Raw genomic sequence first — 22,356 nt, forward strand, 5'->3', positions numbered from 1 at the left:
CTCCAATCCCAGATAAGTTTGAAGTGTGTCTCACACCATCCTGTCTTATCTGGTGGTGCATGCCTCTTAAAGATAAAAGCTCCCTTTATGAAAGTTGTCACCATCTGCTCATCATTCCTCAGCAAAGGAAAAAGAGAAGAAATCCATAGTTCAGTGGTTTTCAACTGTGGGTTGTGACCCCTTGGGATTGCATATCAGCTATATGCATTACACTCATAACAGTAGCAAAATTACAGTTATGAAGTCACAACAAAAGTGATTTTATGGTTGGCGGCTGCTACATTAGGAACCGTATTAACTAATGGGTCACAGCATTCAGAAGGGTGAGACCACTGCCCCAAAGTGATGCAGTATCCATTTAGGGTTCCTATTTCCCCATGGATTGGAAATTTGTTTTGTTTGAGCTTTTTAGTTGGGGGTTTGGTTTGGTTTGGTTTGGTTTGGTTTGGTTCGGTTCCACTTTGCCAGGAGCAAACTACATAAAGTGCGCTTGACTGAATGTTCATTATATATTACTGTCTGTCTTCTCTCCTCCCTTGAAATATGTGTTTTAAGAAATTGGATCAGAGCTGAAGAGATGGCTCAGTAGGTAAAGCCTGAGAACTAGAGTTTGGATCCCCAGGACTCACACAAAGGCCAGGCAGACGTTGGGACACACCTCAGTTCTGGGGAGATAGAAACAGGATTCCCCAGAGCAAGCTGGCTGGCTAGCTCCAGGTTCATCAATAGGCCTGTCTCCATACAGAATAAAGACACCCGACATCAGCATCTGGCCTCCACATGCGCACACACGAGGGTCCACACATGGGAACTCACATACAGGCACACATGTGAATACATGCCACACACACACACACACACACACACACACACACACACACACATACATATGCAAAAACAATATATTGGGGAGGATACTGGAGATTAGATGAAGGTCCTGTTTTCCCCCTAAGTGACTGGACGTGGCATCCGTTGGCGGAGCGCGCCTAGAATAGATTCCTATGCGTTTGCCACGTGGTGAATATCTACTTGCATCTGTCCTTCTACCCCTTCTTCTGCTTCTCTTCTCAAGACAGGGCCTTGCTGTGTCACGCAAGCTGGCGTTCAACTCTGCATCCTTCTGTGTCAGCCTCCAGTGCTGGGGTTGCAGGAGGGCAACACCATTTCTGCTGAGTAGTGTGTGTCTCTGTCCGTGTTATTAGGGATCAAACCCAGATGGGGAGATGGCTGAGTGGAAAGAGAGATGGCTTGCTCAGGGGATTTGAGATTCGTGCTTGGTGCCCTAACATTTCCTCTATAGATGTGTGGGTTCTTGGAAGATGAGGAGAGTAGCCTTCAAGGGTATGGACCCTGGCTGTTGGGTCAGTCTGCCCTTCCCATCTCCCCTGGCACTTCCTTTTCCCCTGCCTCCAGACCCTGCCACCATGGCATAGGTAGGGTGACTGGCCTGCTGCCACGGCTTTCCCTCCTACGCTTCTGTGACTAGAGAAGACAGGTGGCAGTGTGGGCCTCCTTCCTACCTAATACAGAAATAAAGATTCCCTTTACCAGGGAAGAAGAAGGCCCATAGGCTATTTTTGGAATAGGCTAAAGATTTGATTTATAATTTTTAAAAAATATTTCATTTGTAAACTTTAAAAGTTTTAAGAAGTCAAGGCTGGTAACATTTGAATGACAGTAGGGACAGCAGTAGTCATCTGTAAGAGCTGGGGTGCTGCTGCAGCTGTAATCCTAACACCTGAGCTGTGGAGGCTGGAGGATCAAGGATTCGAGGTGATCTTCCCTACATAGAGAGCTTGAGGCCAACCTGGGCCACACGAAACCTGGTCTTTAAAAAGTCAAAACAAAACAAACAAATACAACCTACAGAATAAATATCCATGGCTCCATAATGTCTGATATAAATAATTGAGTGAATGAATGACAAAGAAGGGACAGCTATTTCTTACAGAAGAATTCCAGCCAAAAGCAAGAGGAGGGCCTGGAGCTGTGGCTGTAGTCATCGAGCACTTGCCTCTATGTGTAGGAATGGGGCACTTTCCATGTGAGCACATAGTGCTGGAGTTGGCTCTTTCTGAGGCCAGTGGCTGCAAAAGCACCTCCATCATGGAGAAGCCTCAGCGCCCTCCCACCCCTGCCTCCCACGGGAATATGAGTCATCTCTTAAATGTTCACTGCCCTGGCAAGTGAAAGGAAACTTCTTACTCTGCAGTCACACAATTCCTGCAATTTCTTGCCACACACAGCAGCCTCCCCTCCTCAGAATACTCCACAATGACACAGGGCCCTGGGTCTGGCCCGGACCCCCTGCTATCCAGCTGTGTGACCCTGGGCAAATCTTCTGACCTTGCTTCTCTCTTCACCTCTAGGATGAGAGTGATGACAGTCCTGGCACTGTGGGCTTGTCACAATGAAAAAGCTAACATCTGTTGGCTGTTTAAAAGTATTCCTCATGCATCCTAGCAGCTATGTAAGCATTTGTTACATAAATGACTAGACTGCTTTGTCAGGGACTTGTACTATCTCCTCTCATTTGCTTTTCTCTTCTTTCCTATTTTTATTTTATTTGTGTGTGTGTGTGTGTGTGTGTGTGTGTGTGTGTGTGTGTTTACATGTACACGTGGGTGTGCAACAGAGACCAAACCCATAGCCGCATTCATGTTAGGTAAATACATCCCAGCCTGACTTTTCTCTTGACTTGAAGGGCCGTTTCCTGTGTTGAGTGTTAGTTCTGACAGTGAAATGCATTGTAAATGTCTTCTCCCAGCAACTTCTTTTTGTTTTTTAATGATTTATTTATCTTTATTTTATATGCATTGGGGTTTTCCCGTATGTGTAGCTGTGTGAGGGTTACAGATCCCTAAAACAGGGATACAGACAGTTGTGAACTGCCATGTGGGTGCTGGGAATTGAACTCGGGTCCTCTGGAAGAACAGCCAGTGCTCTTTCTTATTTATTTATTTATATGCATTGGTGTTTTGTTTGCTTCATACATGTATGTCTGTGTGAAGGGGTCAGATCTTGGAGTCACAGACAGTTGTGAGCTGCCATGTGTGTGCTTGGAATTGAACCCAGGTCCTCTGGAAGATCATTCAGTGCTCTTAACCTCTCAGCCATATCTCCAGCCCCCAGTCAGTGCTCTTAACTGCTGAGCCATCTCTCCATCCCTCCCAGCAACTTCTTTTAAATCAGTTTTTAATTTCAATTAGCCTTTCAGGTTTTTTCCTTTATGATTTTTGCCTGTTGGCCTGGTTGAGAAATTCTCACTGTGAATCCTTGCAAGAAATTTTGAACTTAGGTCTGACTGAGAAGCACTGACAATTTAGAGAGAATACAGGGGACAAGGGGACTGTGACAAAAATCCCGGGCAGAAATTATGACAAACAACTTCTTTCTCTCTCTGTCTCTGTCTCTTTCTCTGTCTCTGTCTCTGTCTCTCTCTCTCTCTCTCTCTGTATGTGTGTGTCTCTCTCCATCTCTCTGTGTCTCTCTCCCCCTCCTTCCCTCCCTGTCCTTCTCTGCCACCCTCAATGTGTATATGTGGTTCTCTGGAAAAATACCAGGCTCCTGATACTGTCTGATTTAGAGCCTGTCATGGAATGCCCTGTATGCTCAGTTTCTCTTCTCCACAAAACTGGTACTGTCTCTAGTCTAAGTTTAATCTCAGCACTAGACAGGCAGAGCAGGTGAATCTCTTCGAGTTCAAGCCCAGTCTGGTCTACAAAGGGAGATGTGGGACATCGAGGGCTACACAGAAAGTCCCCGTCTGGGGGGGGGGGGGGGGGGCACACGACACTTTAAAAAATAACTTTAAGTGTTCAGAAAAGAATAAGAAGCTCCTTATATGTCATTCTCTTAGCTACCTAGAACTTTGTTAGGGTACTGGCTCCACTCAACACCTAACTTGACTGTCCTCAGTTTTCCCCTCTTGTCCCTTTGAGTCTGAAACTCCACACTACATTTAACCACTGTCCTCTGACTCAGTCACTGACACTTCGAAGGTCTGGCCGGTCGCTCTGCAGACCCACTGCTCCACGGTGAGTCAGCCACATGTTTTCCCATGCATCCTGAAGTTAAGCACTGTGGAAGGGTGCCGCAGAAGTCCTGTCTGCAGCGCATCCTGTTGGGGCTATATTGGCTCTTTGGCTCAGTACTGACTGGTGACGTTGACCCTGTATCTGCGTACCTCACATGCTGACCCCTCCTCCTGTCCTTGATGCTCTAAGCTGTGACCAGCTTCTGGCCAGTACCTGGGCTAGAGTCTGCCTCACTGGCAGCTTTCCAGATGCATACTGTCATTTTTAACCCTTTTATTGATGCTTTGTAAACTTTACATACCAGCTGAATGTGTGCAATTTAGCAACTTTTGTTTGGTCACGAAGTTGCATAATCAGCCCACCAGATTTTAGAACATCTTCACTGACCTTAAAAGAAGCCCTTACCCATCACACTCCACCACCCCAAATCCTCCAGCCCTAGGGAGTCTCTAATCTACTTTCTGTCTCCAGACTTGCCTATTCTGGACACTTCCTATAAATGGAATATTACTATGTAGTATTTTGGACATGGCATCTTTGACTTAGCGTGTCCTTAAAGTTCATCCATTCTGTAACCTGTCCCTCTTTGTTGCTGAGTAGTATTTCAGTTTGTTTACCCATGCAGAGACATGTGGTTTGATTTCACCTTTTGACTGTGGTAGGTGGCTGCATTGGCATAAAATGCAGCTTCCATGGGATACAGGTTTCCTTTGCTCTTTTGCGGGATTGCTGGGCCACCTGTGTTTAAGTTCTGAGGAACTGCCAACCTGTTATACAAAGTAGCAACACCATTTCACACTGCTGCCAGCAATGCATAAGAGTTTCTGTCCCCCCACACCCTTACCAACGTTTCCATCTTCTTCCTTTTTGACTTCAGCCCTCCTGATGGGCATGAAGTGGTAGCTCATTGTGAACTTGATCTGCATTTCCTGTTGGCTAAGATGCTAAAAAGCCTAAGTCATGTACAGCCACTGCCCTTGGGCTTGCAGGCCCTTCTGAAATGTCCCAGTTGTATTCAGCATGAATGTCCACAGCTTATGAAATCCCTGTGCATGGCTGTTGTCCCCTGAGCCCTGGGGACTGCAGAAGCACTGGGTCCTTGGCTTCCTTTTCAGGAGCATGAATGGAGGAGTGGATGCTGGGGAGGAGAGACCAGGGTCTTGTTTCTACAAAAGAGCAGGCAGGCTTTGGCCTCACCATGTTCTTCTTCCTTCCGTAGGAGGTCCAGGTGGTTCCTGTGACTCCAGCTTTGGAAGTGGCATCAACGTCTTCACCTCAGCCAGGTGAGTGGTTCGTGGAAAGCTGGTGGTCTAGATTTTCCTGGGTGCAAGAGATTACAGCAAGGAAAACTGGCCAAGGCCACTGTTTGGGGAATGCCTGGTGCACAGCGGAGGCACTTGATGAAACCTGAGGGTGCCACAGGAGCCTCTCCACCCAGTTCCTCTGGACAGATTGCTTGCCTTTGGGAAAGATTGGGAGCCGCTGGTCAGTAAATAAATGCACATTCCAGAAGCCCAGCAGTGTATGCTGATGGTCGTAAGGCTGCAGGTGCCTTTGCCCAGCGTCTTTTCCTTATTCAAGGAAAGGCTGGCTCTGGGCAGGGCTCATAGAGACACAGAACACTGGTCAGGAGAGTAGCTATGGTGCATAGGCGCAGGCACTGGAACTTTCTTCTGCCTTCTCCCAGGATGGCTGTCATAGCACAGGCTTCCACAGGGGGGCAGTGCAGACCAGGGAGCAAAGTCCTACCCTGCCTTGCCAGCCTGCTCCTGCCAGGTGATGGAATCCCCTAGGGAGGAAACCATCATGGTTCTGTCCTGGGCTGAGTCTGCGGACCTGCCTGCTGAAGCTGTCTCTTTAAAACATTAGCACCTGTGCCTAGAGTAGATGGCAATTCTACAGTGATTTCCTCTAAATGTAACATTGAACTTGGGCCTGGGGAGCCAGTTGTTGTGAGGAGAAACTGCTCCACTCTAGGAGGTTCTTTTCAAATCCTCAGGGTCTCCCTTCTATTTCATGCTTAGTGTATTGCTATCCCTAAAAACCCGGGGATCTTTTCTGAATCCAGTACCTGTGTGCCCTGGAGCTGCCTCTCAAAGTGAGTGACAGGAGAGTGCCCGTCACCCACTCACCGTCACTTGCTTGTCATCTGCTTCTAGAGCACTGCCAGGGCTGGTCCCCACAGGTTTTGAGGGAAAGAGCCCATAAATGTGATCCTGACTTCAGTACACTTTAATGGGAGACAGTGAAGTAGCAAGCCAGTTTCTAAGAGACAGCAGAACTATAGAGGAGGTGGTTAGGGAGGGTTAGGGAGACAAGGCCCTATGGCTGGTAAGCATGCCCCACACCCAGGCTCTGTGCTCACCCGGTGTCAGACCATTGAAGTTTCGCTGGTATCCAGCCCATCAGCAACACCCTTATGTCTATTTTAGGGATGAAGAAGTATGGGGAAATAGACTACTGTTTACGGAATGGTTTTAGGAGAGGGTCAGAGTGGCTGGGGAGAAGGGACAGCAGCTCACACTGAAAAGCTGTGTTTGAAAAGTAGGCTTGGCGGCTTTGCTGTTGGACGAGTGGAACAAATGGGAGGAACGGGGAGAGTAGCCTCTAGATGTTTAGCTAAAGCTAAGCCCAGGGTGTCCTGGCACATTCCTAAGCTGGACTGGAAGGAAGAACAGGTATGACCAAGGATCTCTAGACTCAGCCCCAGGGGACTCGAGGAATCCTCAGGGAGGAGGGGCCCAGCATGAAAACTGGCTTTTGGAACTTAGAATAAGAGGTATGGGCAGAGGTGCAGGGGCTCTTGAAGGGCCATTTCTGGACAGGAAGGCTTTGCAAGCCAGTAGCATATGCAGGAGTGGTAGGGTCAGTGAAGGGATGTATGAACTCCCACTTGTAGCCAAAAAGACTGTCATGCACTTGGCACTGTAATCTGGACAACAGAGACTGTCACGCTTCAGGGAGTGACTGTAGAATGAAGGAGGAAGCAGAGCCAGTGCGTGACTGATGGGCTGCAAAAGTGGCACAACCTTCTACCACCTCACTTGCCGTTTGGAAACTTATACTCAGCTGGGTGGGCCTACAGAGACTTCAGTTCCTGTGTTCAGGTCACAGACCAGCTAGCCGGAACCAGATTTGGTTTATACCTATCACTCAAGAGCTAATGCTGAATCCTATCTTTTGAGAACACACAGGGAGACAAAACACAAAAAGATTATCCTGCATACTATGCTGGTGTAGGAAGGTCGTCTTCTGGCAGCATCATGGCCTGCAGCCCTGCCTGTGCTTGGAAGAAACCAGCACAGGAGGTGTGTGAGCAGGCCAGACACTCAGAGCCTCTGGCCTGCTCCCTCCAGGGCCACTGAACTTGCACAGATGGCATTCAGGGTGACACAAAACAACCTGGCCTCCCATCTTCTGGATGCATAGTTTACCCAGAGCACCACCCAAATGACAAGCAAAGAGCAGTGGCTAGAGGGAAGACTGTTCCTGGTCATTAGCCTCTTAGTGATCACCAGCCTTGAAAGAGTCTAATGAAAGCTGTGGACCCTTTTCCTAGGAAAATGCGCATCCACACACAATTCTGAATCCATAGCCGAATCCATAGCAGGGATCAGGCTGGTTATGAGGAATCAAAGCATCAAAAGGCCACAAGATGCCTTCCTCTCCCGTCTGGCCACCAAGAGAGCCACTGAAAAAACAGAAGTGATATCTCTCTGTCTGAGTGGGTGGAGAGTCAAGCAGCACCAAAGGGGTGTAACCTTTACCCTCATGGGGCTGGAGATTTGTGGGAAGTTGAAGACGGGCCTCCTTTGAGGAGAGGTGAAAAGAAAAGAGGTCAGAATGGAGGAAGCATGATGGAAAGCAAGACAACAGCAAAGGAGGATTTCACCACTGCTACCTATCTGCATACCGGATGCATCCCTTCCTCTGGAGAGAAAGGGGCCCAGTTCACATCCTGCCTCCTATGTGTGTTAACTGGGGGGACAATGACAGTATTGACCCCATAGAGGAATGGATACAAATCAGGTAAAGTATGTGAGAAGCTTGAAACAGTGCCTGGCGGACAGCACATGCGTGGTCACACTTAGCTACCCTAGTTACACAAGAACCTCTTTTTCCCCATAATCAAGATGAGGAGACAGGACAGAGAGGTTAAGTTCTTGCTGGAGGCCACCCAGCTAATTAAGTGATGAGGTGAAAATCCAAGCTAAGCCTGTCTGGCTCCAGGTCACCAGCACTTAGCTTGATGGATTGTTGTTGGAGAGTTAAGGGTTGCACATGGCCTCTCTGATGTACTTGGCAGGTTTTTGGACAGGTATCACTGTGCAGTCCTCCCCCTGACAACTAGGCCTTGCCAAGGGCCATGCTGTCATCAGTGACCATTTCAGACTGTTCACCTGGTGTGGTTGGCTGCCCTGCACCACAGCCAGCAGAGAAGCCTAGAAGTTGGTGCTGCCACTGAGTGACTGCCGATTAAAAAGAATGTGAACTGTGTTTTAGAAAGGCGACATTGAACTCATAAGCTCTATCTTTAGAGTTACCTTTCTCCAGTTTGGTTACAGCTGTAATATGAGTAGCATAAAACGTTAAACACACAAAAATGCATCGCTGCCTCCTGGAGAAAACCGCTGACCACATGGTTGTGCATTGGTGGCATTTGAAGCATGGTTGGGCAAGTCTGTGCTTTAAGCTGCAGCAGTGCCGTTCACGTTGACATTGTAGTGCATGTTCCTGTAAGACTCGTTATAAAATGCTTTAGGAAAAAATGCTTGCTGCAGACACCTTGAAATAACTCAGAGCTCAAGAATGACTTGTCTAGACATCTTGGAACCAGCATAGAAATGTCTTTTAAACCTCCTGTGAGCTGTTCTGTTCATGATGGGTCAGCCAGAGCAGAGGACGCTACACTGCAGGCTTGGCCTAGTACAGGGAAGCTGATCAGTCACTTTGTGCAAGCACACATCACCCTGGGAAGGTCCCACAACCCCAGCTCCCCAAGAGCACAGGCAGAGCTCAGCAGCCAGCACCACCCGACAGAGGGGCTGAGTGCTGCCTGCTCAAGGGCAGATGTTATCCTGACCCTGTTTGCTGGCCACTAAGATAAGTGTGCAGCTGCTTCCCATGACCTTCACCTTGAGCTAGCCAAGGGAAGTGGACCCAGAGAGATGTCTCTAGTGAAGAAAATGAGTTCTCAGCCCTTGGCCTCTTGGCTTTGGTGCATCTCACAGTGCCTCTGGACCCAGGTTTGCCCTTCTGTGCATTGGCAGATTGGGTGCTTAAAACTTGAAGTCCCCTCTATGACCTCATGGTTGTTGGTTGAGGCTGACACCTCAGCCTTACTGGAAGTAGGGGGTGGGGTGGCATTGGAGAGTGTGTGCATTCACAATGCTGCCAGTTTCCTTCCTTTGTCATGTGGACTTGACATGGCACCAACCACCTGAAGGGACTGTCAGGGGCTGGTTCAGCTGAGGTGCAGCAGTGGTCTTCAGGCACAGGGTTCTCCCCAGGCAGCATCCTAAATACCCTGTGGCTCCCGCTGGAAAAGGACCCACTGCAAACCCTAGGGCACACGGCTATCAAAGAATGGCTGAGAAGGAGGCAGCTACTGTTCAGTATCCACCTGCATCGTTAAGGCCCTGAGCCATGGCAGGCATCTGCTTCACCACTGAGACAGAGCTTTTCTAGCCACAAGACCTGTAGCCCAAAGAGAGGAGCCAAGCCTCAGGCATCATTCCAGAAGGAGCTCCACAAAAGGCCAGCCCAGGATGCAGAAAAGCAAGACCTGGACATGAAATGGGAAGTTCTGGCCATCGGCAGAGAGAGGCGGGATGTAAAAAAGTCCTAAGAGCCAACATGGATTGCTATGCTGGCTGGTTATAGCAGCACTCCATAGCTGCTGAGCCCCTGACCTGGGGTGGAAAATGCATGCTAGATTTCAAAGGCTAGGATGTAGAGCATCTCATTAAGGATCTTTATGTTCATCTTATTGATTATTGATATGCTAATGTTGTGGCCCAGTTAAAACATGAAAGTTAATTTCAACTTGAAACCTAGAGAATGTAAAAGCCCATCTGAGTTTCAGTTGTATTTTTGTTGGACAGAGAGCAAGACAAAGTGGTAAAGGGCTTGACTGACCACTGTCTCTGTCATCCTGGCTCTGTCTGTCTTTTGCTGCCAAAGCCTTGACAGTTTGAAATGCTCAAAAGCCATTAGGAACTCCTAGCCACGTGACTCCTAGGAAAGCATGGTGGCTGCTTTCCTCTGTCCTCTATTCTGGGTTCTGTCACTGTTTCACATACTGAGATCATCCAATCCCCTGAGAATGGAATGCCCGAGCAACCCTGAAGCAGGCACCAGGGGAGCACCAACGTGTATTATCCAGCAATTCTGCCTAGCGCTTATAGAACCACACGCCTTAGACATCCTAGCACAGGAGCTTCAGAGAGTCTGCAGGCTCATGCGGAACACACAGCCGTCAAGTTCCTGTTGTAGATGAATAATTGAATAGCCTGGAAAGGGCAAGAAAGACCATCTTGCATGGGTGGACAGTGGAGCTGCCTGGCTCCAGTACTCAGAAAATGCAGCCTGGGCTGCCGTCACTTTGGGGAGATGCAGTGTGAGAGTGGAAGAGAAGCTCTCCAACTCCTAAAGTTTCCTGCCCTGAAAACCCAGCCTCACAGGAATGCCAGCATGTAGTGGCAACACACCTTTAATCCCAGCACAGAGGCAGAGGCAGGTGGATTTCTGAGTTCAAGGCCAGCCTGGTCTACAGAATGAGTTCCAGGACAGCCAGTTTGGGCAGAGCATCTCCGTCTCTGAGCAGCACTTGGCCCTCCCCAGGCTGCTTATGCTCTGTTAGTGGAGACCAGAGAGCTTCAGTGTGTGGGATCTCCAGGCCAGACTTGAACAAACTTATATTCTCTCAGGCAGGCTCCCATCTCATCCCCGGTTCCAAAGAATGTTTCTTCCTCTAAGGCAGCCCTCTTGCTTCTCTCTGGAACAAATCCTGTGCCAGGTGCAAGGGTGGCAAGATGACAAACCAATCCTCATCCTCACTTGGCTAATGGTCTTCACTTACCCATAAAGGGTCTTGGATGCCATGAAGAGTTTCAGGGACCTGCCCTTGTGCTGTTGGACATATTAGTTTGACTTCATCAGCAAAATGTCTGGCTTGGTGTCCTGGGAATGCTAAACATTCAGAATGTTGAGATCAGAGGTCCAATGTGGGCCAGCTCTGCCTATGAAAGTTAGACTGGTGCTGGGTAGAGGAAGGTCATGTGACTGAGTCCAACAGAAGGGCCTCCTCCCCACACAGGGACAGCATAGCTGCACCCAAACGGTGCTCCTTCATAAAGGGGAGAAGGGAGCAAACAGAGAGAAGCAAGCCCCCCTTGGAGCCACTGGGCTGAGCCCAGTGAGTACCATCTGCTTAGCTGCCTGCCAGTCCCCAGGACAATGGGACAGAAGTGTGGTTCTGAGTGTGCAGACCCAAGGGGTGCTGCGGTTTATGGGGAGAGAATGACTCATGGCTTCATTTTGGTCTTGCTCACAGCACTGACAGAGCTCCAGTGACCCTGCACCTGGACGGGATTGTGCAAGTCCTGAACTGCCACCTCAGTGACACAACCATTGGGATGATGACGAGGATTGCCGTTCTGAAATGGCTCTACCATCTGTACATCAAAACTCCCCGCAAGGTAAGCTTGGCCCCAGCTCTGCAGAAGGTCAGTGTTCATCTAAAGGTCCACGTTGGGTTTCCAGATCCTGCCACACTCATTGACAGGGGGATGGCCATCTAGAGAAGCCCTGGCAAGCAGAAGAGTGGCTGGTGCTATGAGGTGCTGTAATCCAGGCAGAGGTCAGGGGGAGTAACAGACAAGTAACATGTCTGCACTGAGACCAGTCTCTGGGCTGGGGAGCTCACAAGTACCCTCTTCTCTGCTCTCCAGATGTTCCGGCACACAGACAGCCTCTTCCCCATCCTGCTTCAGACACTATCTGATGAATCTGATGAGGTAGGTCCCCAAACTCAGCCTTCCTTTTAGTGAGCTGTGGGAGCCTTCACAACTTAGGTGGTTGATGTGTTCTTAAACCAAAACTACATTTAGCATTCTGAGGAAGGGTGTTTCTTCTGTAGGTCCTTCTGGAATAGTTGGGACAGGACATGAATTTATAGCTCTGCCTGTGATTATTTTCCCTTGAAGGTGTTGGTGAGTGTGGCTTTAGGGTCAGCCTGCTTGGGGACAAGGTATAGCCCTGCCTTGCTGCCTAAACTCCTCTGCCTCAGCTTCCTCCTCTGTCTGATGAGGACAGCAGTAATACTTGTGTTTTTTTATTGTTTTACCTACTTGGCCACCAACTTAAAACTGGTCCCAAAGCCTTGCCTTATTGGGGTGATTACAAGCTGCTAGTGTGAAAAGGCGAGGGTGGCCTGGGTGGAGACAAGGTACTAGAACTCACCGCTCCTCTGCCTTCATTCTTGGCATCATTTGTCCCAGCATTAGAACATGGGGTTCTGTCCAGCTCCCCTGCCTCCCAGCTAAGAGGCAGGCCATGCTTATTTGCAGGAATATGGTCCTCCACCATCCAGATCATCCCTTCTGGCTGTGTGTTAGATGCTGACAGTCTAAGCCATGTTGTAGCCCTCTCCCTTTTGGGACTCTAAGTCATGTGAGGGATGGGCAGAGCCTTTTCTCCACATAGCAGTAGGCATATGACTTACCCAGTGGGAAGGTGGGAGCGGACGGGGTTGGGGGTGCTCAACTTCCTTGGAATGGTGCAGCTTGGTCTTCCTGGGCTGGTGTGATGCTCACTTAGGGCCCTGGCAACTGTCCTGCAACCTGAACTTGCTTCCTTGGACCTGGGCTGCTGAGAGACACGAGCAGGCAGGCATCACCCTCCTGGTCCTCTCAGGTTCTTTACATTTCCAGAAAAAATCCCAAACAGATGGTCTGTGCATACCCATGGCTCCCTGCACACATATACCCTCTTCTCTCCCCTCCCCCAGCCCCTTTCTGTTTGAAAGCCAGGTGGATGTGTGGCCCAGTTCTGCCTGTGATTTGGGAGTGACTCACCCAGGAGCTAGGCCCACAGTTCAGAGCAATAAGGGAAGGGGGGGACTCTGCTGATTGCCTCTTTCCATGGGACTTCACTGGAAGCAGCTGAGTTTTCAGTCCTTTGAATTGAGTTGTTTAATCCCATCCAGCCGCCTTTGCTTGGAATTGGCTTTTGTGTGTGCGCATTTAGTGGGAGCACAGGAGATACAGTCCATTAAACTGCTCTGTTCAGGTTGCGGCTGTGGAAACTCGATTTGCTGAAGTGCTAAATGTTGTCAGGGCTTTGGGACACATCTTGTGGGCCTCATGAGGAGAGATTAAAGCTGATCTTGGGGACATTTGTAGGGGAGTTGCTATGAGAGAATGGCTGTCCTTTCCTGTCTTTGGATCTGGGGACCTTGATAATCACTGGTGAGTGAGGCTTATGGCACACTCTGATTCTTCACCAGGGTCCTGTTCTTGAGTGTCCTCTGCCCGACCTGTTTGACCTTGAGGACCCACTGTGGACTTGGCAGCAGGAGTCTGCTTCTCCCAGGTCCTCTGTAGGACCTCTGTGTATCTAGGAAGTGGGCCCTATTTTTCCCAGACACTGCCTGAGGTTCACAGACCATGCTGGACTCTGGTTGTAGAAATTAGAGAACCCTCAAAGCAGTTCTGGGCCGGGAGGCGGGGGGGGGGGTAGTTGCTCACAACTAAGAGGTGCTAGAGCCCAAACTCAAAACCAGATCTGCTTGAAGCTAAGCCCGTCGCCTCAACTGCTTAACTTGTGTCCATCGAGTATGGAGCCATGAGGAAGTGAGCACTGGGTTTAACGGTGTTGTCCTATTTCCTGCTGACTTCTCCAGAAGCATCACTGGCCATTGCCCCTTGTTCAGTGCAGATTTTTAGTTCAGGATGGAATGTTTTTATATTTTGAAAAAACTCCTTCCATCTTGGTCCTAAATCCTCTGTCCACTTTTCTTATTGGAATGAGGAAGCTCTTTGTATGTTAGGACATCGATGTGTTGTCGATGTGGCAGATGTTTTTCTCTCTCTCAGTACTACTGTGGTAAACCCGTATACTCCTCACTGTGGTTTGGAGCCACTAGCCCCAAGAGACAGCTTGTACCCAGGCGTTGATGATGCAAGAGCTAGGCATGAGGAAGACAGAACCAAGAGACCTAGCTCACCTCCATCCACTGTATTCTGCAGTCCTGTGGCCTCATTAGAGTGTCTTGTCTGCCATTCTTCCTCACTTCTGCCAGAGTGACAGATTGGTAGGCCACACCCTTCTAGCATCCATTGTCTATTCTTCCCTTATTCAGAATAAGTGGCTGTTTCCTCCCTACCACCTGCTCCTTGTAGACACTATCTGAATCCTTTTTGTCAGAAACAGTTTGCAGGTGTCAAATTAATATTCTTGGCACTGAAGTAGAAATCTTCCCTTTAGCTACAAATGCAATAACTTGATTTTTATGAGGAATGTGACCCTGATTTCTCTAACATAGAATGCAGGGCACATGCTTCGAGCTTCCTGATGGATCTGCATGTTAGTGTCTGCTCCTTATGCCACCAGAAGGTGCCAGTTGCCTGCTGGCTTCCTAAGAGAGCTCTACCTGGAGGGTCCTCTCTGCCTTCCTGATAGGCTGGGTCCAGAGGCTTGAGGTGACCCTTCTCCCAGGTATAGAAAGAATTCTCATGGGAGTGGTGACACTCAGTCTCAGAAGAAACCTGGAAGGGCACATATCCTTTTCCATTTTGCAGAACACACAAAAACTAAGACTTTTACTTGCCCTGAGTGTGGACCACCTGGACAGCTGACCTCCCTCTGAGCTATCCTCAGTGGTGGCCTTTTGAGAGGAATTGAACCTGCCTAAGCCTATGAAATGAAACTAATGAAGTCCACACCTGCCTTGTAGACCAAACACAGAAGCACAGCTCTCACCAGACCCTGTCCACCACAGCCACCTTCCTGTGCTCCTAAGTTCATCTATTGATAAATTGGCTTTTTGAAAGTGATGAATAAGCTGCCTTAGGAGCAAGGTTTATACCCAGGAAGTCATCTTGTCCTTTAGGAACACCTCAGGGGCTTATATGAGGATTGTATTCACTCACAGGGAAGCCAACAGCATTTATTTTGTTATGATCTAGAATGGCATCCCTTCCTGGTATTCTCTTCCTTGGTGACAGTGCAGCTTGGTGGCCAGGGACACAGGCCTTTAGATCAGCCAGTCCAGAAATCCAGTCCAGGCTCTACCACCTAATGGTTGGTTGACATGGAGCAAGTAGGCTAGCCTCTTCCCATAAGGGAGAGATAACAAAGACACTGGCTTGTGGGAAGGGTTAAATGAGCTCATGAACATTGGGCGCTCAGCACAGGACCCAGAATGCAGGAGGACCCCCCAGTAAACAGGCTCCTCAGATTCTAGAGCTCATTTCTGTAGAAGACCTCGGAGATACATAATGACCTCACTGAGCCCCATGTCTGCTTACAACTCTTTCCCCTCAGCTTCTCCAACCAATACCTAACCATAGGATACTTTTGTTTATATCTCCCACCTGCCTCTGGAGCACAGTGCAGAGTAAGGAACCTGTGTTTCACTTGTCATAAAAATCCAGGCAGGGAGGAATGGGGAAGTGGAGAGTGCCCCTTCATGTTCTTCTTCCCCTCTGTTAGCCTCCCCAGCAGCCCTGGGTTGAAGCTGGCATTCATTGCCAGCCTTGCTCCTTAGAGCCCTGTCGTCAGCATGTTCCACAGTATCTGAACCATGGCTCCTCATAGTAGCTGAGGAAGGCCTGCAGCTGGCTGCCTCAGGTCCAGAGAAAGAAAGAGAAGAGGCATTGTCATTGGCAGAGACACTCAGGACCACAGCAGCCATGGTCTCTCTCAGAAGCAAACCCTCTGAGAGCAGTAAGTAGACCCTGCAGGTACCATATTGCTTTGCACCTGTCTTCTCAGCAGTGAGGCCTGTTTGGCATACCCTGCCTCAGCATCTCAAGTCTCAGAAGAGACTACCAACCCAGGAGAGGCCCCTTGCCTTTTTTCTCTCTTAACTTCAAAGTCACTATCAAGAGAAGTTGCTGACAGAAGCTGTAGCCTGATGTGAGTGGTGCAAAAGCAGCGAAATAACGAGAGCTACCCTTCTAGCAGATGTGTCAGATAGCATTCTGGAGCATTGTTCGCAGCCTAGTGTAGTCCAGGAACATTTGATGCACCCATGGCGTATGTGTACAGGGTAGCTTAGGGCACCTGAGAACAGGCTTCTTATAAAGGCACTCAGAGTTCCCCGAAAGTACAGTGACAGCCCCCAGGCCAAGACAGACCACTGTCTTTCCTGTCCTCAGCCTGATGGGATGTCTCAGAAGTACCCAGATCTGGGAGCAGCCCTTGCCTAGGTAGTCCTGAGGAAGCAGAATTGGACATCCTGAGCCACTGGCTGTCCTCACTGGTGCACCTCTCTGCCTCAGCTAGTGTCCAACTCTGGACCTCTTGGTTCCTCACCAAAAAGGATAGGGGCTCCAGGGGTGAGCCTGCTATGCCGTAGACTTCATTTGATGAAGGGTTTGCCCTGGCAGGAGTTGGGAAGTTAAACCTGAAACCTGTTTGCAGGCCTCTGGTGAAAGGGAACAGAAAAGCTGAAGAGATTGGCCCTTGAGAGAGAGGGCTTGCCCGGCCAAGTCAGGCTGCCTCATTTGTAACTGAAGGAGCAGCTCAGGCTTTGCTGAGGCAGCCCTACAAATGTGACCTTTCCAGGCAGGTGCTCACTCTAGGGCCCTGAGCAGATCAGAAAGAGGCTACCTTTGTTTTTTTACATTTTATTTTTACATTTATTCCTGTGTGTGTGTGTGTGTGTGTGTCTGTCTGTCTGTCTGTCTGTCTGTCAGATGGGTTCCAGAGATCAACTTTAGGTAATATGGCTGGTGGGAAGCCTCTTTTTTTCACCGGTGAGCATCAGCTTTGGCACAGTCTCAAGACCAGGCAGCCCTGCTGTCTCATTGAGTCTCTTTCCTTCCCCATACGCCTAATCACAGTCATAAACACTACTTTGATTTCCCCATTATTAAGGAGTCTTGCCACTCCAATCTGGTGAGTTAGCCAACTGAGCTTGGGTTTCTTGCTTTGTCTAGTGTACAGGGACACTGACATGAAGTCTCCCTCAAAGGGAAACCCCAAAGCCAACGGTTTGCTATGAGGAATGGTAACAGAAAGCTATGGTCTTTGTAGATTCCAACGTGACCGGGGCTCTTCTGTCCCCAGAGGGAAGGCCTTCAGTTGAAGATGAGCCTTCCCTCCAGATCTGCTCCATCGGGGGTTTGTAGTTGAATAGAGGAACTTACTAACGGCAACTGGAGGAGCCAGCGCTGTCCTCCGATAGCCTCACTCCCAGCCTCCTTTAGGAACCACCCTGCAGTATGCCCATGAGAAGGCAGGCGCCCATGAGAAGGCAGTATGCCCATGAGAAGGCAGGCGCCCATGAGAAGGCAGGCGCCCATGAGAAGGCAGGCGCCCATGAGAAGGCAGGCACATACATAGGTCCACTGTTGCACTGCATCCGTCCTGTGTCTTCGTTTCTTTTCCTGTTGCTGTGGCAAAACACTCTAACAAAGGCAACGTAAGGGAGGAAGGGTTTACTCTGGCTCACATTCAAGGATACATACAGTCCAGCAAAGCGGACTAAGTCAAAACAGGAGCTTGAAGCAACTGGTAGCATCCACAGTCAGAAAGCAGAAAGGGATAAGCAAATGCATGCTGCTGCACAGTTCCCTTTCTCATTATACAGCGCAGGATCCCCTGCCCAAGGAATGGCACCACCCACAATTACGCAAGCAAGATAATCTCCCATATGTATACCCAAAGGCCTGTATCCCCGATGATGCTAGCCTTGTCAAAGTAACAATTAATACCAGTGTCTGTTGTCTCTGCAAATCTGCCCAGCAGTCCTAGAATGGCTTCAGACCTCCCAGCTTGACTTATGAGGAGGTTTGTACAGAAGGAAGATGACTTACCCAAGGTCTTAGAGTGAGGAGATAGAATTGGGTAGATTTGATTCCAGGGGTTCCAAAACCCAGCCCAGTCTCTGTGGTGAACAGGGGACCAGCTCAGATTAGGTGCAGCTTCATGCAGGCCTGGTCTCACGTTGCCCTAATAGAATTTTGTCCTTGGCTTACCTTCAGTTATGAATGTGCCCTCTCTCTGAGCATTTGACCTAGCCCTTGCCGCTTCCCCTTTGCCTTGTGGGCTGACTCTGGACTACTCAAAGATCTTAAAGAGAATTGGCAGCTCCATCACTGCAGGCAGAAGCCCTCTCTACCCTCTGTCTGGTCTTCTAAAAAGTTGAGGCCAATGGCTGAGATCACCGGGGGGTCTCAGAGTTCAGGAGGCCTCTGGTCCCATGCCACCCAGCTCTCCACAGGACTAGTTTTCTTCTCTAAGATACTGAAGTTGGACCAGATTATCTTTGGTCCTTTCCAGCTCTGACTTTGTGTGGTCTTCACTCCACTCCCTAGAATACCAATGCCTTATGCTCAAAAGTGAACAGTCTTCCCTAAGAATGGGACTTGTTTTTTCCTCTCAGTTCCTTGCCTCAGTTTTTATTGCATCCAGTTTTCATTCCATCTGCTCTTCAAAACAAACAAAAACAACCCCTCCACTTCTACCTCAATTCCGTAGATTTCTTTAATCAGATCATCAAGTGAGGCTTGATTCTTCAGCCAGGAGCCTCCTCCATGTGAGAAGATGGAGGGCTTGGGGTTGTCTCCCACTGTAGCACAGGGCCTTGTCCACAGCACTACATGCTGTGCGTCCCTACTCTGCCACGGCTGACCTGTAGCTTCCTACTTCCCTCTCCTCCCATGTGGCAACGAAGCTTCCAGCCAGCAAGAGAAAGACACTGGAACCCTGTCCCAATCCGTGTGTCACCCCCTGGGTCAACTCCTTAGCACCTGTACCCCACAGCACAGCAGGAACACTTGAAGCCACTACTGGGAGCCTAGAAAGACTATAGCTCTTCTAAATTGAATCCTTGTCAACAAGTCATTGCCAAGGCTGTGCCTGTCTAGAGAGCCTCTGCTCTTTCTCACTCTAGATTTCACATTCTCACGGTTTCTCTATTAGCCACCCTAGAGTGGAGGGAGACCCACCATAATCATGGGAAGGCTGTAGTCACTCCACAAAGCCAATTTTTGTGGGCCAGGAAGGTTTGTATGTTTATGTCTGTCTAGATACTTCTGTGGGACAGACGGCCAAGCAAGCAACCAAATCTGAAGACTGTAACTGCCATAAGTGGAGTGGTACAGAAGGCCAGTACCTGGCCCCTGATGGAAGGTGGAGGGAGGCTGAGAAGGGCAGCAAAAAAGCAGGTTTGCTTTCACAGAGGTGGGGCCTGCTAGCAGCAGGAAGACATAAACTCAGGGGTTTCATTGGGTTCAGCTTGGGTTAGGTAACTGAATTGCTTAATGGGCTGGGTAAACTACCTGGCCCTGCTGAAGGCCCCCAGTGTTCATCTCTCCTTGGATTTCCAAAGTGATTGCCTTCAGAGGCCAAAATATAACCATTTGGCAGCAAAGTGTTTCAACACCACCAAACCAGGCTACTGTCAGAATACTCTCAGGTTCTCAAAGCCAGCTGCTTGGTCCTAGCCCCAGGTCCCCCCAGCTATTCCCTCAGGCTAGGCCTCGTTACCTGGGCACTGACTGGCATTTTTCACAAAACTCCAGGAGACTGGTGCACATGTCTAATTGAGAGCTACCACTATGGATCAGCATGAGATCTGTGGGAGCTGGGACCCCCGGCTCTCAGCCTCCATGCCCTCTTCCATGTAGTCATGGAGGCAGGAGCCAGGCCATGACCTTCTGTGCTCACCCCATGCCCCACACACTGCTCCTGGCATCTTTAGAAGTCATGTGTTCTTCCAGACTATGTTGTTTATCCTCCTCTGGAAAGCTAAATTCCAGTACTGGGTTCACGATACACTCAGGCCAGAAGGGGGGACCACTCCCCACAGGTGACAGAGTCATTCCACTTACTGACTCTATCACAGGCCCTGTACCCAGCACCCATCTTCATCTCTCCAGCAGCCTCACAAGAGGACTCTGTAGGTTTGGGGTTTTTTGTTTGTTTGTTTGTTTGTTTGTTTGCTTTTTCTGCTTTTTGGTTTTTCGTTTTTCCATTTCACCTAAGAGAAAACTAATCCCACAGAACCCAGAAAAGTTAATGAATTTGGTCAGGATCTCTAGATGGTTTCCTGAATCACTCAGAAGCTCATGTATGATCGCTCCTCTCCTCCACTCCCTCTTTCCTTCCCTCCCTCTCCCTCTCCCTCTCCCTCTCCCTCTCCCTCTCCATCTCCTTGTCCCTCTCCCTCTCCCTCTCCCTCTTTCCTCTACACATTAAGATTGGGTTAGGATGCCTCCGTCTTTAGACCCATCCCTCCCTCATAACCCTAATCACTCTAAAATGGCCAGTTAGCTGTGGGCTGTTAGAGACGTCGATCCAGCCCAGAGCTGATGCCCAGAAACATTTTACAAGAAGGTGAACAACCAAGTTGGTGCAGCGTCCCCATCTCTCAGGCCAGGTGCTGTGGGGAGCTTACCCTAAGCCGTGGTTAAAGCAGAGTTCCGGGTGTAGTCAGGAATCCTGTCCTCTCCTGGCTACCGCAGTGCAGGGTAACCCGTCACCGGGTGACAGAACTCAAGGGTATGCATGTGCGCCACTCCAGCTACACTCAGTTCAATAACTGTCTCAGAGAGAATTTACAACCCTAAGAGCTAGGAACTCAGGACAGTTCAAGCGGGAATGAGTAGATCAGCAGGAAGGAAAACCTCTGAGGTTCGGGACTGGGATCAGCAGTTTACTCTCTCGGTTGACCCTACCCTAACTGGCCTTACTTCTGTGCATATCCCAAGATTCTGGCCACCGCCAGCATCATCTTCACTAATCTACATGATTAATCAGTGGAACTGAGAATAGCTTTAGCTACTGGCCTTGTATAACAGTCCAGGTTTAGCCACTAGGAAAGATCTCCAGAGTCCATCTGGAGGTCGGGAGAAGCTGCTGCCTAAATCCCCTAGAACATGTGCCCAGAGTCAGCCAATGTTACCTGTGAGCTGTTCATGTATACAGCTGGAATTTACTTTGCCAAGATACTAAAGGCAACCTAAGTGGTTTTCTTTTTTTTTTTTTTAATTTAATTTTATTTATATATTTATTTATTACAATTGATTCACTTTGTATCCCCACTGCAGCCCCCTCCCTTGTCTCCTCCCAGTCCCACCCACGCTCCCTCTTCTCCCTCTATGTCCTTTCCCTAGTCCCCTGATAGGGGTGGACCCCCCAGCCCCCGAGTGGTTTTCTAATGGGAAAGAAAATGTGCCCACACCTGGACAGAACTCCTTACCCACCCAAAATCTGGACTTTCTCCTTTGGGACAGTGTTCACCTTGTTGCAGTAGGCAGGATTCTTACGGTGCCATGTAGAACACAGCTTTGCTCGGAATGCCAGCCTGCCTGCTGCTTTCTTCAGCTCCTGTTTACCTTGTGTCTAGGGCGGAGGCCTCCAGCCCCAGTGCCAGCTGGTGTGGCTGCATTTCCCACTGCTCTTGGCCTTCAGTCTGGCTTCCTAGGATGAATTCTCTGGCTGATTCCCCAAGCCCCAGGGCAGCAAGAGCCAAGTTATATGTGGTCAGGGATGGAAGAGACCTGGCCACTGAGCTATACCCTCATGACAAAAGGAACTAGTTTCTATGTGGGCAGAAGCAGAAAACCCCATGTTCCTGTGAAAGCCAGCCCTTGGTGCCTCTGCCCTTCCTGTCAGCCAAGCTTCAGGGTGTGAGGGGCAGCCTGACCTGACCCAGATCACCTGTAAGGCACCACAGTCAGCCATTCTGGACAGAGACTTCAGCTACTCCTTGGCACTGGCCGCCACTCTCCAGAGTGTAGCTTCCAGATTCTGAAGCAGCATCCATCTCTCCCGCCAGTACAAAGTGTGCCTCTTGGGAACATTCTTGCTGCTTCCTCCCAGCCAGCACTGGAGAGAGCACAGTTTGGGAATTTCCTGACAATAGAAAAAAAAGATTCCCCTTTGAAGGAGCTGGGTTATTGAACCAGTTGACATCTAGAGCCTCAGCTAGCACTTGTCTGCATAAACCTAGAGCTTCCTAATGCTTCCTGAATCTCAGTGGGTACCTTAGAGTGAGTGGGACACGTGTCCATCCATCCTTTTGGCAGCAACTGTTCCAAACTGTGCATCTTCTATTTCCTTCCCTTATGCTATAGCTCAGTAC

The 22,356-nt window shown here is 49.3% G+C and overlaps 1 protein-coding gene across 3 annotated transcripts in view; it reads left to right on the forward strand.

The window, feature by feature from the left end:
• Vac14 (VAC14 component of PIKFYVE complex) overlaps positions 1 to 22,356 on the forward strand; it is a 106,202-nt gene that overhangs the window by 25,295 nt on the left and 58,551 nt on the right. For all 3 annotated transcript variants that reach the window (XM_055621251.1, XM_055621253.1, XM_055621252.1), the window contains exons 10-12: positions 5,257 to 5,320; positions 11,593 to 11,737; positions 11,990 to 12,055. In XM_055621251.1, the coding sequence (XP_055477226.1) occupies positions 5,257 to 5,320; positions 11,593 to 11,737; positions 11,990 to 12,055 (275 nt within the window). The remainder of the gene's footprint in view (positions 1 to 5,256; positions 5,321 to 11,592; positions 11,738 to 11,989; positions 12,056 to 22,356) is intronic.

The sequence above is a fragment of the Psammomys obesus genome, unplaced genomic scaffold (assembly GCF_907164565.1).
Source record: "Psammomys obesus unplaced genomic scaffold, mPsaObe1.curated_primary_1811, whole genome shotgun sequence".
NCBI classification, from domain to species: Eukaryota; Metazoa; Chordata; class Mammalia; order Rodentia; family Muridae; genus Psammomys; species Psammomys obesus.